General features: G+C 40.5%; 2 protein-coding genes across 10 annotated transcripts in view; one reads left to right on the forward strand and one right to left on the reverse strand.

Annotated features, from left to right (window-relative positions):
* SLU7 (SLU7 homolog, splicing factor) overlaps window positions 1-711 on the reverse strand; it is a 61,295-nt gene extending 60,584 nt beyond the window's left edge. Inside the window, exon 1 of the mRNA XM_056516691.1 lies at window positions 395-711. The gene's annotated coding sequence lies outside the window, so the exon portion shown is untranslated. The remainder of the gene's footprint in view (window positions 1-394) is intronic.
* The window catches only part of C1QTNF2 (C1q and TNF related 2), a 113,478-nt gene extending 104,009 nt beyond the window's left edge, over window positions 1-9,469 (forward strand). For 7 of the 9 annotated variants that reach the window (XM_056516693.1, XM_056516701.1, XM_056516696.1 and 4 more), the window contains 2 exons: window positions 3,050-3,307; window positions 8,491-9,469. In XM_056516693.1, coding sequence (XP_056372668.1) covers window positions 3,050-3,307; window positions 8,491-9,143 — 911 coding nt within the window. In that variant the 3' untranslated portion in view covers window positions 9,144-9,469. Of the gene's footprint in view, window positions 1-880; window positions 1,094-2,930; window positions 2,955-3,049; window positions 3,308-8,490 lie in introns of those variants that run through there. The other 2 variants (XM_056516698.1, XM_056516694.1) reach the window with 2 other exon arrangements.
* The last annotated feature ends 5,419 nt before the right edge of the window (window positions 9,470-14,888 follow it).

Consider the following 14,888-nt stretch of genomic DNA (forward strand, 5'->3'; position numbering starts at 1 on the left):
TCCATCCCTCAATGCAAGTCTACGGGAGGGGGCGTGGCAGCTATCACGCCCCCTCCCGTAGGCTTGCATTGAGGGGCGGAGCGTGACGTGACAAGGGGGCGGAGGCGTGACGTCACACGCCGCCGACCCTGCGGTCGACCGTAGTCAGACCCAGAGCGAACACGCTTCGGGGACTGATTACAATCGGGGTGCCGCGTGCATTATCACGGGCGTCCCCAGCTGCGGGACTCAGGCATCTTATCCCCTATCCTTTGGATAGGGGATAAGATGTGTACGCACCGGAGTACCCCTTTAAGGGGTTAATAAACATATTGGAAAAAAAGTGGACCCAGTACTGACCCCTGTGGTACCCCTACCCTCCCTATTTGCTTTATATTGAGAAATAGTTACTTACCTAATAATTAATTAGCAGTATTGACAAACATCACACTCTCTATGTTCAGCTGTTTCATCACTTCCTATAGTCTTGTATGGATCAGTAAGAGGCATGCTCGGTCACCACTCTATACATCTTCTTCTATATATCTTCTCCCCAATGAGGCTATCTTGGTGGGGAGAGAGAAGGCTTACTTCATTCTAATATTCTTTTGGTGACCCAGTAATTGGACTCACACTATTTAAACATGTATCTGTAATGTCCGTTTATCTGTATTTTGCATTTATCTGCTTTGGGTCCTGTTCAGACATTATGTTTATGTCTGAACAGTTTCTGGGGGAGATTTATCAAAACCTGTCCAGAGGAAAAGTTGCTGAGTTGCCCATAGCAACCAATCAGATCGCTTCTTTCATTTTTAACAAGGCCTCTGCAAAATGAAAGAAGCGATCTGATTGGTTGCTATGGGCAACTCATCAACTTTTCCTCTGGACAGGTTTTGATAAATCTCCCCATCTGTGTTTATTGTCCTTCAATTGGGAAACGTTCCAGCCCTTCAGCACTGGGAGTGTATACAGTAACCCCCCGACATGCTAAGGAATGCCCCCTGGGCACTTGAGCCTCATTTACATATTAACAAAAAGTTAATATCTCAGAGCTGGAAAGGACTATGGGAATAAAAAAAAGATATAATTATGATGATTAGCCCTATCTAGCCATGTGAGCATGGATTTCTATTCTGATGTGTTTTTTGATCAATTTGACATTAGGAGGAGGGAGAGGTTCTAGAGCAGGGAGAGGTTCTAGAGGAGGGAGAGGTTCTAGAGGAGGGAGAGGTTCTAGAACAAGAAACATAAAGATTTGATCCATTTGTATGAAACTGTTTTTCAAAACTGTTTACAAAAATCAAGATACATTAATGCATGAATGAAAAAAATACTGGAGGAATAAACAAAGACTGAATTACTTTTAGAATTTGCATAAGATCTTACTTTCAGCACAAATATATAACAGAAGTAGCGTAGTTAGCTTGTTTAAAACTTAACTTTTGTATTTAGTAATAAGATAAGTAGTCCTTAAAGTACACTAGTAAATAACAACATGTATAGGTGGAAAAGAGCTCAGATAAGGGATATTGGGCTCAACACCTTCACCAATCACAGCAAACAAACAATCCTACAAAAAACCAACTGTGCCAATACACACAAAATCAGTGTTATTAATCCCGACGTGTTTCACCCCCTCCAAAAGGCATAATGTGGAGTAATGCGGGGTTCATCAGGGGATACAAATGTAGGAAAAAAGAAAATATATATATAATGACCAAAAAATGCAGCTGTTAGATAATAACTGCCAGTTAGTAAAGAAAATAAGATGCACGGTCTGATAAGGACCACTCACTCTGACCCAATGATACAGTCCTTGATGTTGGATGAATGACTTGGGTAGCCGTATGATGACAGCTGGTCCCCTCCTGCTGCTGCTGCCAGAAGGGGACCAGCCGTCATCATACGGCTACCCAAGTCATTCATCCCATATCAAGAATGGTATCATTGGCTCAGAGTGAGTGGTCCTTATCGGACCGTGCATCTTATTTTCTTTACTAACTGGCAGTTATTATCTAACAGCTGCATTTTTTGGTCATTATATATATATCTTTTTTTCCAACATTTGTATCCCCTGATGAACACCGCATTACTCCACATTATCCCTTTTGGAGGGGGGAAACGCATCGGAATTAATAACACTGATTTTGTGTGTATTGGCACAGTTGATTTTTTATAGGATTGTTTTTTTGCTGTGATAGGTGAAGGTGTTGAGCCCAATATCCCTCATCTGAGCTCTTTTCCACCTATACATGTTGTTATTTACCAGTATACTTTGAGGACTACTTACTATTAAAAATTAAGTTTTAAACGAGCTAACTACGCTCTGTGAAAAATTGGCCATATAGCTTGAGTCAGAAACAGGCTATCCTCTTTATTTTCAGTGAATTTCAGCACAAATGTACCAGCAATTTAATTATGGCACACAGTCATTGTAAAATGTGATGCAACAGTCTCTGAAACAGACAAATTAGGCATTACTTGCAATACTGTGTTCTGTGTTGTACCCATAGGGGGGAATTTAGAAATGTTTGTATGCCACTTTTCAAGTGTAAACTATTTTGTGCAAGCCTCATTTTGCTACTTTTTATATTAAATGGTTTAACTGCACCCCAATAAATAGGTGGCATACAAACCACACATCAAATAGTGCATTGAAAAAGCTGTGGAAATTCATCATACATTGTGAGACAACTTGATACATTTTGCGTAGGGTCTTACACAGCGCATCCACAGTGTATTTGACGCTGTGTATGCGCTGCCAGCAGTCACAGAGCGACTGCAGAGCCAGCTCCCTGTGTGTCTGCTTGTAGCAGCAGATTTCCCACCAGCAGTCCTGAGATGACACACACAGTTACCCGGCGGCAGCAGGTCGCTCGCTCTGACTTCCAGCAGCGCATCCGCAGTGACAAATATGCTGCAAGTGCTCCGTGTAAGGCCCTTCCCTAAAGGAAAAAGTGAAAGCTTGAAAAAAGGTATGAAAACGTATAAATAACGATACTTGAAACATTTTGAGAGAAAAAACTTTTTTCATTGACATATGATGGATATCTCTTTTTCTGTCACACAGGGTCCAAAATGATGTCTCTGATGCTCCTAGTTTGGGCTGTTCAATGCTCAGCAGATAACCTTGTCAGCAGCACAGTTCATGGAGAGTCTTACTACCTAAAAGGCACCTCTCAGCTTTCTTGTAGCTTACCAGGACCACAAGGGCCACCTGGAGTGCCAGGACATCCAGGATCAACTGGTACCATTGGAAGAATGGGGTTTCCAGGAAAAGATGGGAAAGATGGAAAAGATGGAGAAAAGGGAGTAAAAGGCGATGACGGTACATAGTGCTTGCTGTGCATGTTTTGCTATGTTCTAAAAGGGGGAAATTATGAAGAAATTTAGGGCTTTTTTATTTATTTTTGCTTTACAAATGTCGCAGATTTTGTCGCATGTGTCCCCTGTCCCCAAAATTGTGCGACTTTTGATGTCTCTAAATGGAAAGCATTTTTTTTCAGAAACTACTTTATGTACATGTCAGTAACTGTCCAGAGTAGGAGCAAATTCTCACAGAAACCTCTCCTGCTCTGGAAAGTTCCTTACATAGACAGAGGTGTCAGCAGAGAGCACTGTGGTCAGACAGAAAAAAAACTACTCTACTTTTTCTGTAGCATACAGCATCTGATAAGTACTGGAAGGATTAAGATTTTTTAATAGAAGTAATTTACAAATCTGTTTAACTTTCTGGAGCCAGTTGGTTTGAAAAAAAATGTTTTAACCTTAAAAAGTCAATCAACTACACCAAGTCAAACATGGTTTACCAAAAAGACATACAAAAGCATTTCATACTTCTGTGAACCAAAATTCCCAAATAATCATGGTTTCGTAAATATTTGCTAATGCCTTTCTGTTTTGTTACCTTTGTCATCAGGGCCAAAATATGTGTCCAATATTTTAAATTTTGTTGCCAAACAATATATGTTCTAATGTAATGAGGACCCTATTGCCATTCTCTTTTCTTTATCTTGGTAGCCTGTTGTAACACATACTTTGCCCAAATATACATTTACAGATAATTTTGTTAAAGGAATACTGCAGTGGAAGACACTTATTCCCTATCTGGATAGAGAAGAAGTATCTGATTGAGGGGAGTCTGACCGCTGGAACCCCCACGATCTCCCGTATGGGGAGCCGGCATTGCCGCAGCTCTCCCTTGTAGGAGGTGTGTTGGCCTCAGCATGACTGCAGACGACATCCCCCCCCCCCATACAGCTTTATGGGAGAGGCGGGGATGCACAAACACTGCATCTCCGCCTTTCCCATAGAGATACATGGAGGGGGCGTGTCGGCAGAGCCGAGGCCCCGTACAGGAGATCGTGGGGGGGGTCCCAGCGTTCGGATCCCCCCCTGTGATCAAACACTCCTGCAGATAGGGGATAAGTGTCTTACAATTCAGATCTCCTTTAACCCCTTAAGGACACATGACGTACTGGAACGTCATGTGTCCACTCCCGATCTATAACGCGGGGCCACGGCGTGGCCCCGCGTCATAGCGGTTCGGGCCCGGCCTCTAACAACGGCCGGGACCCGTGGCTAATAGCGCGCGGCATTGATCGCTGTGCCGCGCGCTATTAACCCTTTAGACGCGGCGTTCAAAGTTGAACGCCGCGTCTAAAGTGAAACCGAAAGCATGCCGGCTAGCTCAGTGGGCTGTTCGGGATAGCCGCGGTGAAATCGCGGCATCCCGAACAGCTGACAGGACAGCGGGAGGGCCCCTACCTGCCTCCTCGCTGTCCGATCGCCGAATGACTGCTCAGTGCCTGAGATCCAGGCATGAGCAGTCATCCGGCAGAATCGTTGATCACTGGTTTCTTATGAGAAACCAGTGATCAACATAGAAGATCAGTGTGTGCAGTGTTATAGGTCCCTATGGGACCTATAACACTGCAAAAAAAAAGTGAAAAAAAAAAGTGAATAAAGATCATTTAACTCCTCCCCTATTAAAAGTTTGAATCACCCCCCTTTTCCAATAAAAAAAAAAACACAGTGTAAATAAAAATAAAAATAAACATATGTGGTATCACCGCGTGCAGAAATGTCCGAATTATAAAAATATATCATTAATTAAACCGCTCGGTCAATGGCGTGCGCGCAAAAAAATTCCAAAGTCCAAAATAGTGCATTTTTGGTCACTTTTTATATCATTTAAAAATGAATAAAAAGTGATCAATAAGTCCTATCAATGCAAAAATGGTACCGTTAAAAACTTCAGATCATGGCGCAAAAAATGAGCCCTCATACTGCCCCATACACGGAAAAATAAAAAAGTTATAGGGGTCAGAAGATGACAATTTTAAACGTATTAATTTTCCTGCATGTAGTTATGATTTTTTCCAGAAGTCCGACAAAATCAAACCTATATAAGTAGGGTATCATTTTAATTGTATGGACCTACAGAATACATATCAGGTGTCATTTTTACCGAAAAATGTACTACGTAGAAACGGAAGCCCCCAAAAGTTACAAAACAGCGTTTTTTTTTTCAATTTTGTCGCACAATGATTTTTTTTCCCGCTTCACCATAGATTTTTGGGCAAAATGACTGAAGTCATTACAAAGTAGAATTGGTGGCGCAAAAAATAAGCCATCATATGGATTTTTAGGTGTAAATTTGAAAGAGTTATGATTTTTTAAAGGCAAGGAGCAAAAAACGAAAATGCAAAAACGGAAAAACCTCCGGTCCTTAAGGGGTTAAAGGGAATCTGTCATCAATTTCACCTGCACTAACCTGTCGGTACAGACAGGTATCACAGGTGACACTGATGACAACCATACTTACCTGGTCCCAATTCAGACTCTGGTTCTCCCGCAATCTTCAGTCGTATCTTCCGTTCTGATGCCGACGTGGAGCATGGGCAGAGATTCGTGATGTCACTGCTGCCTTTTTTCTGCTGGGTATTGCTGCTAGCAAACAGCACGAAGTGATGTCATGAAGTTCCACCCATGCTCCAAGTTGGCCCCGGAACAGAAGATTGTGGGAGAACCAGAGCACTGAACGGGACCAGGTAAGTATGGTTGTCATCAGTGTCACCTGCACTACCTGTCTGTACCAACAGGTTAGTGCAGGTGGATGACATATTTCCTTTAATGCAACTGGTGAAGCTTAATGTAGATAAAGTAACGCCAGTGTGGTGTCATAGTAAACTGCAGGTCTGCACTGGTGTAACGTATAGTCACTGAGCAATGGCTGTGTGCTTTTGTGACGAATGGCGCCCCTCATGTTGCATCACATGTTGCCTCCAGCTCAGCGCACCATGCTGCCTTGCTTACACTTGGAGTATAACAAAGCCTCTACAGCACTTGAGGTAGAGGGATATCCTGAGCAAGCACTCAGAAAACGCTTTGCCATTATAGTTTGACAAATAATATCATGGAACTACTGAGTAGTAGCATACCCTCCTCTAAACAGCTCCCTTGGAATGCTCGGCAGACTCTCCTCACACCACTTTGCCCATATTGGTGTGCTAAAGTGATTTTTCACCTCTGGTGTATGTGCGACAAATGTAAGTCTATGTGACTTCTTTATACATTTTTCACACATACACCACCTCTTATTCTGTAAAAACAGTGTAAGCAAACAGTGTACCAACACCAAGGTTTATAAATCTCCCCCATAGCCAACTTAAAAAAAAAAAAAAAAAACTTAAAGGGGTATTCCAGGAAAAAACTTTTTTATATATATATATATATATCAACTGGCTCCAGAAAGTTAAACAGATTTGTAAATTACTTCTATTAAAAAATCTTAATCCTTTCAGTACTTATGAGCTTCTGAAGTTAAGGTTGTTCTTTTCTGTCTATGTGCTCTCTGATGACACCTGTCTCGGGAACCGCCCAGTTTAGAAGAGGTTTGCTATGGGGATTTGCTTCTAAACTGGGTGTTTCCCGAGACACATGTCATCAGAGAGCACTTAGACAGAAATAACAACCTTAACTTCAGAAGCTCATAAGTACTGAAAGGATTAAGATTTTTTATTAGAAGTAATTTACAAATCTGTTTAACTTTCTGGAGCAAGTTGATATTTATAAAAAAAAGTTTTTTCCTGGAATACCCCTTTAACTCTACCACCACTGTCGCCACTCGGGGACCGCTGCTGGGCCTGCTGTAATAACTTTGCATAAAGTACTACTTGGCACCAGCAAAACTGAAGCACTCTACATGGAACCATTTCAGCAGCCCTGACAGCAGATTTAGGGTTAAATAAGGTTTTCTGTTTACTTTATGTATAATAAAAACTGATGCCCCACCTGATGTGTCTTTTTTTATTTATTTTATTTTTTTTTTTGCAGCGTTACTGCCTTAGAATGCTTTTTCTTTATTTTGGATACATTTTTTTAGATTTTTCAAAAGCACAACATGCACTAGGTCTGGCCTTTTTTCACCTAGTCAAGAGTACTATACTGTTGTACTCTTATACTGTTGTGTAATGGCAGCGGCCCCATTCACTTTAAATGTAATGACTACATTTGGGTAATTTCCCACATATATACATTTACTCTGTGGGACTCAAAAGCTTGGTCTGCTGCACATTTAAAGTGGTACTCTGGTGGAAAAAAAAAATATTTTTTATATCAACTGGTGCCAGAAAGTTAAACAGATTTGTAAATTACGTCTATTTAAAAATCTTAATCCTTCCAGTACTTATCAGTTGCTGTATGCTCCACAGGAAGTTCTTTTCTTTTTGAATTTTTTTTTTTTAGTTTTACCACAGTACTCTCTGCTGACACCTCTGTTCATATCAGGAACTGTCCAGGATAGGTTTGCTATGGTAATTTGCTCCTGCTTTGGACAGACAGAGGTAAGAGCAGAGAGCACTGTGGTCAGACAGAAAAGAAATTAAAAAAGAAAAGATCTTCCTCTGTAGTATACATCAGGATTAAGATTTTTAAATCTGTTTACCTTTCTGGCACCAGTTGATTTAAAAAAACTGTTTTCCAGTTTTGAGTACCCCTTTAATTCCCACTAAATTAACACATTCATGTGGGAAATTTCCCTCTTGAAATGTCTACTTTTGGGGCATTGGAGTGAATGGGGCAATGGCTTTATGTCGTAGGATGTGTATTACATTTTTGGTGCTTTTTGTATCATACAGTATGATCGATAGATCTGATATGATTTGTAATTGGAAAATAAACACAGCAAAAAAGCCACAAAAAGGAGAGTAGAATGCCCCCCCCCCCCCAAAAAAAAAAAAAAAATCTAGATATAAGCAGACACCAAAAATGCTTATACTATAGGCAGTACCAGATGTACACCTTGATTTCTTAGTAGGCTTAGTAGGCCACATTCAGATTTGGCAGATATTTTCAGTTTTATTGTATATGCCAAGAGCAAAGTATAGTAAATCATTCTTTGGTAATCCTCCTTTATTAGTGGCTACCAGCAATCTTAATTTCATCCTATGATTTACAAAGCATTACTGCTATTAATAAACACCTAACAATGTTACCTTCCATTTATAGGTACCCCTGGTAGAGTTGGGAACCCAGGAAAACAAGGTGGCAAGGGTAAGCAGGGTGCCATAGGAAGAGCTGGCCCAAGAGGTCCCAAAGGTATCCGTGGTGATCCTGGAAAGGTGGGGGAAGGAGGAATGAAGGGTCCAAAAGGAAAAAAAGGTGATACAGGAATGCCAGGCCCATGCAGTTGTGGTTCCAAAAAAGCAAAGTCAGCATTCTCTGTAGCAGTTACAAAGAGTTACCCAAAAGAACGTTTGCCTATTAAATTTGACAAAATTCTCATGAATGAAGGAGGACATTATAATGCTACTAGTGGGAAATACATATGCAGCATACCTGGTGTTTATTTCTTTACATATGACATCACTTTGGCCAACAAACACTTGGCCATTGGTCTGGTCCATAACGGTCAATACAAAATAAAGACATTTGATGCAAACACTGGAAATCATGACATTGCCTCGGGCTCCACCATACTTGCACTTAAAGCTGGAGATGAAGTGTGGTTACAGATATTTTATTCTGAACAGAATGGACTTTTTTACGACCCATACTGGACAGATAGTTTATTTACAGGATTCCTCATTTACCCCGACCAAGAGTATATGGATGAAATAAAGGAAAAGCTCAAGATCTCCAAAGCAAAAGATGTGAGCTGAGACCCTATAAAGATTGGTGCTCCCAAACTATTACCATCAAGCACTTCTTGGACAGAAAACTGGATAGTTTGGTATTATTATTTGGTATTGAACTTTTTTTCCAGTACAAAAATGTAAGATATAATGACGAAATATATTTTACTGCCAAATTTTTTTACTGTTTAGGGTCTAATTGCTAACTGAATTGGGACTAAACCCAGTGGTTGGATGTGTGCCCATCAGCCTATAGGATATGGCCATTGGATACATTTCACTAGTGTCTTAATGTGCGCCAATAGCATAGTACCATTAAAACCTAATTGTTCATTTACAATGTAATAATAAAATTCTACCTACATAATACACCTTTGCCTTTAATCATTTTCCATTTAATGCATTATATGATCTGTCAATTACACACATGGGGAGGTTCTGCTACTTTTTAGGCTATGTTCACATCAGCGTTGTTCAAATCCGTTATGATACGTCCATTATTGACACATAACAGAGGTCACACATAATAATATGAAACTGATGTTAACAGAAGTAAAACAGTAAAGGATTTTGTAAAACTTGCATGTAAAATAATGGACCGTTAACATCCATTATTATCTGCTAAAACATCCGTTTATGTCGGTTAATGTCAGTTATTTTATATCCATTTCAATTTTTTTTCTTCTGAGCATAACGGATGAAATAATGGCTAAAAATAACGGAGTATAACAAGGTTACTTGTGTCACCATAGACTTTAATGTTTAATCACTCATCAGTTATTATATCTGTCATTTACGAAAATTCAACGCAACGGACAATAACAGAGTACAGAAAAGATTAAGAAAAGCCCAATGAGATGAATGGTCTCTGTTACCTTCTATTTTCATCTCAGTTGCATATTTCTATAATAGAGATGAAAAATGCTTATGTGAACCCAGCCTTACAGCAGTTTCGTTTTCCTTTAGCCATATGCTGTAGTGGGTATACGGGGGAAGATTTTATCAAAACCTGTGCAGATGAAAAGTTGACCAGTTGCCTGTGGCAACCAATTAGATTGCTTCTATCATTTTGCAGAGGCCTTGTTAAAAATAAAAAAAGCAATATGATTAGTTGCTATGGGCAACTGAGCAGCTTTCCCTCTGCTCAGGTTTTAATTAAACCTCCCCCATTGTATTTAAAAAAAGAAAAAAAATTGTACATTATTATCGGAGCAGCCACATTGTCGGGGCTGTTTTTAACAAGATTTAGAGATATGCTTTACAGCAAGCCCCATGGACACATGCACAATAGTCTGGAGGGGACCAAATTCACTTAAGGGAGAGTTTTCTAGATATGCTCTGTGACCTTTGTCATCTATATACTGGGGTCTATGATAAGGAGGACACAGCTGGAAAGTGATCTGTACCGAATAGGAAGTCTCAGCTTATAATTACTTGCTGACTGCAAGGTTTCAGGTTTCTTTTATAATAAATATTAAAATGGAAAATGAGAAAAAAAACACTTCACCAAAAGCTCTTAAAAAATATGTTTAACATGAAAACTTTATTCAAACTATTGGGTCATTTGGTGATGAGCACTAAAACCTCTAACAGTCCTATACAGTTCATAGAAGGGAATGTTTAACATTGGCATCTTCTTCTGACGTAACTTGAAAAACCAAGAAAATATCTTATATCCCATCTGCCACTACAGCGAGTTCCCAGGAGGAAGACCCCCTGCGCTCTAAAACATATCCCCTATCCTATGAATAGGGGATACATTTCTGCACTATGGTAAAATAGGGGATACATTTTTCTGCACTATGGTACTCCTTTAATAGGCTGAATAAATGTGCCCTCTACCATGACTGGAAATACAACATGTGACTAGCAGCGTGAATAATTATGTAAGCAGCTTTGGAAAATTCCAGTAAGGGAATGATGTTGGCTTCAGAAACATGAACAATAGATTACAGTGGGGATCAAAAGTTTGGGCACCCCAGGTAAAAATTTGTATTAAAGGACAATTGTAGTGGTACCGTTTTACATATGCCCGTGCCTCAAAAATAAAAAAAAATTAACTCATACATACCTTCCTACGAGCCCCCATTGGTCCGGCACAGGCCTCACGGCTAGAGCTCCTTACATAACAGTCGGCTCAGCCTATCCCCAGCCGGGGCGGGACATTGCTGCGGCCGGTGATGGCTCTGCGGCTTCCCTGTCCCTTGGAAGTGGAATGACGTAAGAACTGCCGGACCAACAGGGGCTCGTAGGAAGGTATGTATGAGTTCATTTTGTTTATTTTTGAGGCCCGGGCACGGGCTTATGTAAAACGGTACCACTACAGTTGTCCTTTAATGTGCATAAAGAAGCCAAGGAAAGATGGAAAAATCTCCAAAAAGCATCAAATTACAGATTAGACATTCTTATGATATGCCAACAAAAGTTAGATTTTATTTCCATCATTTACACTTTCAAAATAACAGAAAACAAAAAAATGGCATCTGCAAAAGTTTGGGCACCCTGCAGAGATATCTTGTACTGCCCCCTTTGGCAAGTATCACAGCTTGTAAACGCTTTTTGTAGCCAGCCAATAGTCTTTCAATTCTTGTTTGAGGTATCTTTGCCCATTCTTCCTTACAAAAGTCTTCCAGTTCTTTGAGATTTCTGGGCTGTCTGTTACGCACTGCTCTTTTAAGGTCTATCCATAGATTTTCAATTATGTTAAGGTCAGGAGATTGTGAAGGCCGTGGCAAAACCTTCAGTTTATGCCTCTTGATGTAATCCTCCGTGGATTTCGAAGTGTGTTTAGGATCATTATCCATTTGTAGAAGCCATCCTCTCTTTAACTTCAGCTTTTTCACAGATGGCATCAAGTTAGCATCCAAAATTTGCTGACATTTTATTGAATTCATTTTTCCTTCTACTCGTGAGATGTTCCCTGTGCCACTGGCTGCAATACAACCCCAAAGCATGATTGATCCACCCCCATGCTTAACAGTTGGACAGAGGTTCTTTTCATTAAATTCTGTTCCCCTTCTCCAAACGTACCTTTGCTCATTCCAGCCAAAAAGTTAAAGGGGTTCTCCGGTGCTTAGACAGCTTATCCCCTATCCGAAGGATAGGGGATAAGATGCCTGATTGCGGGAGTCCCGCTGCTGTGGACCCCGGTGATCTTGCACGCGGCACCCCGTTTGTAATCAGTCCCCGTAGCGTGTTCGCGGGGCCGGCGGCGTGTGACGTCACGCCTCCGCCCCTCAATGCAAGTCTATGGGAGGGGGCGTGACAGCTATCACACCCCCTCCCATTGGCTTGCATTAAGGGGCGGAGCGTGACGTCACACAGGGGCGGAGGCGTGACGTCACATGCTCCGGGGACTGATTATAAATGGGGTCCCGCGTGCAAGATCACAGGGGGTCCCCAGCAGCGGGACTCCCGCGATCAGGCATCTTATCCCTTATCCTTTGGATAGGGGATAAGATGCCTAAGCACTGGAGTACCCCTTTAAATTTTAACCTCATCGGTGCAAAATGCATCAGGCTTGTCTAAATGTTCATTTGCAAATTTCAAATGCTGATTTTTGTGGTGGTTTTCTTCTGATGACTCTTCCATGAAGACCATATTTGTATAAGTATCTCTTTATAGTGGAATAGTGTACCACTACTCCAGTGTCTGCCAGAGCTTTCTGGAGGGATTGTGCAGTCAAACCTGGGTTTTGAATTGTTTTTCTCACAATCCTGCGAGCTGTTCTGTGTGATATTTTTCTTGGTCTTCCAGATCTTGCTTTAACTTCCACTGTTCCTGATGACTGCCATTTCTTAATTACATTCCGAACAGAGGATATTGACATCTGAAAATGTTTTGCTATCTTCTTATAGCGTTCTCCAGCATTGTGAGCGTCAACTATTTTCAGTTTCAGATTTCTAGACAACTGCTTAGAAGAACCCATGGTGCTGATTGTTGGGGCAAGGTCAGATGAGTCTGGGCATTTAAAACCTTTGAGATTGACATCACCAGGTCTTCCCAGATGATGATTGAGAACAATCCATGAGACTGGCAAGTCTCAGCTTTGGAAAGGGGGCAGTGCATGCTATAAATTCTGCAGGGTGCCCAAACTTTTTCAGAAGCAATTTTTTTGTTTTCTGTTATTTTGAAAGTGTAAATGATGGAAATAAAATCTAACTTTTGTTGACATATTATAAGAATGTCTAATCTGTAATTTTATGCCTTTTGGAGATTTTTCCATCTTTCCTTTGCTTCTTTATGCACATTAAATACAAATTTTTACCTGGGGTGCTCATACTTTTGATCCCCACTGTATGCTTCTTGTATGAGCAGGAGTGATTTAGATAATACAACAGATGAAAATGAATTTGTAATGGTAGTTGTTACAAAGCTTAGCCATTTCCTTCTATGCAGAAAACTAGAATGTAACCACAACCATTTGATCCAACCCTAAACAGTGATATAATTGTCCATCATCTCCTACCCACCTGTATTGGTGGTATCTGTATGTGGTAAGCATGCATATGACAGTCCACTGATGTTAGGGTGGGCAGTAGATTGTGTTAGGCAATGTTCACATCTAAAACGACACTAGGTTTCTAGCATATATCAGTTATTTGAAATTGACAAAACTCAACAATTTAGTAAATATTTGGGGTTTTAACTTTCACACAGTGCGCTTTATGGTAAAACTGACATGTTATTTTCTTTCTTTGGATCAGTATACCGTATTTATCGGCGTATAACACGCACTTATTTTTACAGGGAGATTTGAGTAAAAAAATAAAAATAAATGAAAAATAAATGACTTGGAAGCTCTGAACTAAATGCCTCATGATCACCCAACTTTGATTCCCCTTTCTCCTCAGTTTGCCCTCCCCAGTGCCACATCATTCCTCCCCATTTATCAGCCCCTGTGCCACATTTACCCCCCCCCTACTCTGACCCCCCTGTGTGTCTCATTATTTTCCCTTTGTGCCACCTTTCCCCTGTGATTCCCTTCCTCATAATTTACCCCCTGCTCATCATTCCCACCTCCCCTGCTTTTTATATTTTTCCCTTACCTGGCCACGCTCCGGCAGGCCCAGGTCAGAGGGCAGCTCTTGCTGGCTGTGCGGCCAGTAAAGAATGACGAGTTACGTCCCTTGCTGGATCCTATGCGCGGAGTCAGAGATGTCTCTCGTCATTCCCTGCAGCTGCCACTGGTCACTGTTTTAACCTCTTAAGGACCCGGCCATTTTTTGAACATCTGACCACTGTCACTTTAAACATTAATAACTCTGGAATGCTTTTAGTTATCAATCTGATCCCGAGATTGTTTTTTCGTGACATATTCTACTTTAACATAGTGGTAAAAAAATGTGTCACTTGCATCCTTTCTTGGTGAAAAATTTGAAAATTTTATGAAAAATTTGAAAATTTTGCATTTTTCTAACTTTGAAGCTCTCTGTTTGTAAGGAAAATGGATATTCAAAATATTTTAATTTTTTTTTCACATATACAATATGTCTACTTTATGTTTGCATCATAAAATTGACAAGTTTTTACTTTTGGAAGACACCAGAGGGCTTCAAAGTTCAGCAGCAATTTTCCAATTTTTCACAAATTTTCCAAACTCACTATTTTTCAGGGACCAGTTCAGGTTTGAAGTGGATTTGAAGGGTCTTCATCTTAGAAATACCCCACAAATGACCCCATTATAAAAACTGCACCCCCCAAAGTATACAAAATGATATTCGGTCAGCCTTTTAACCCTTTAAGTGTTTCACAGGAATAGCAGGAAAGTGA

Source organism: Hyla sarda, chromosome 4, assembly GCF_029499605.1.
Source record: "Hyla sarda isolate aHylSar1 chromosome 4, aHylSar1.hap1, whole genome shotgun sequence".
NCBI classification, from domain to species: domain Eukaryota; kingdom Metazoa; phylum Chordata; class Amphibia; order Anura; family Hylidae; genus Hyla; species Hyla sarda.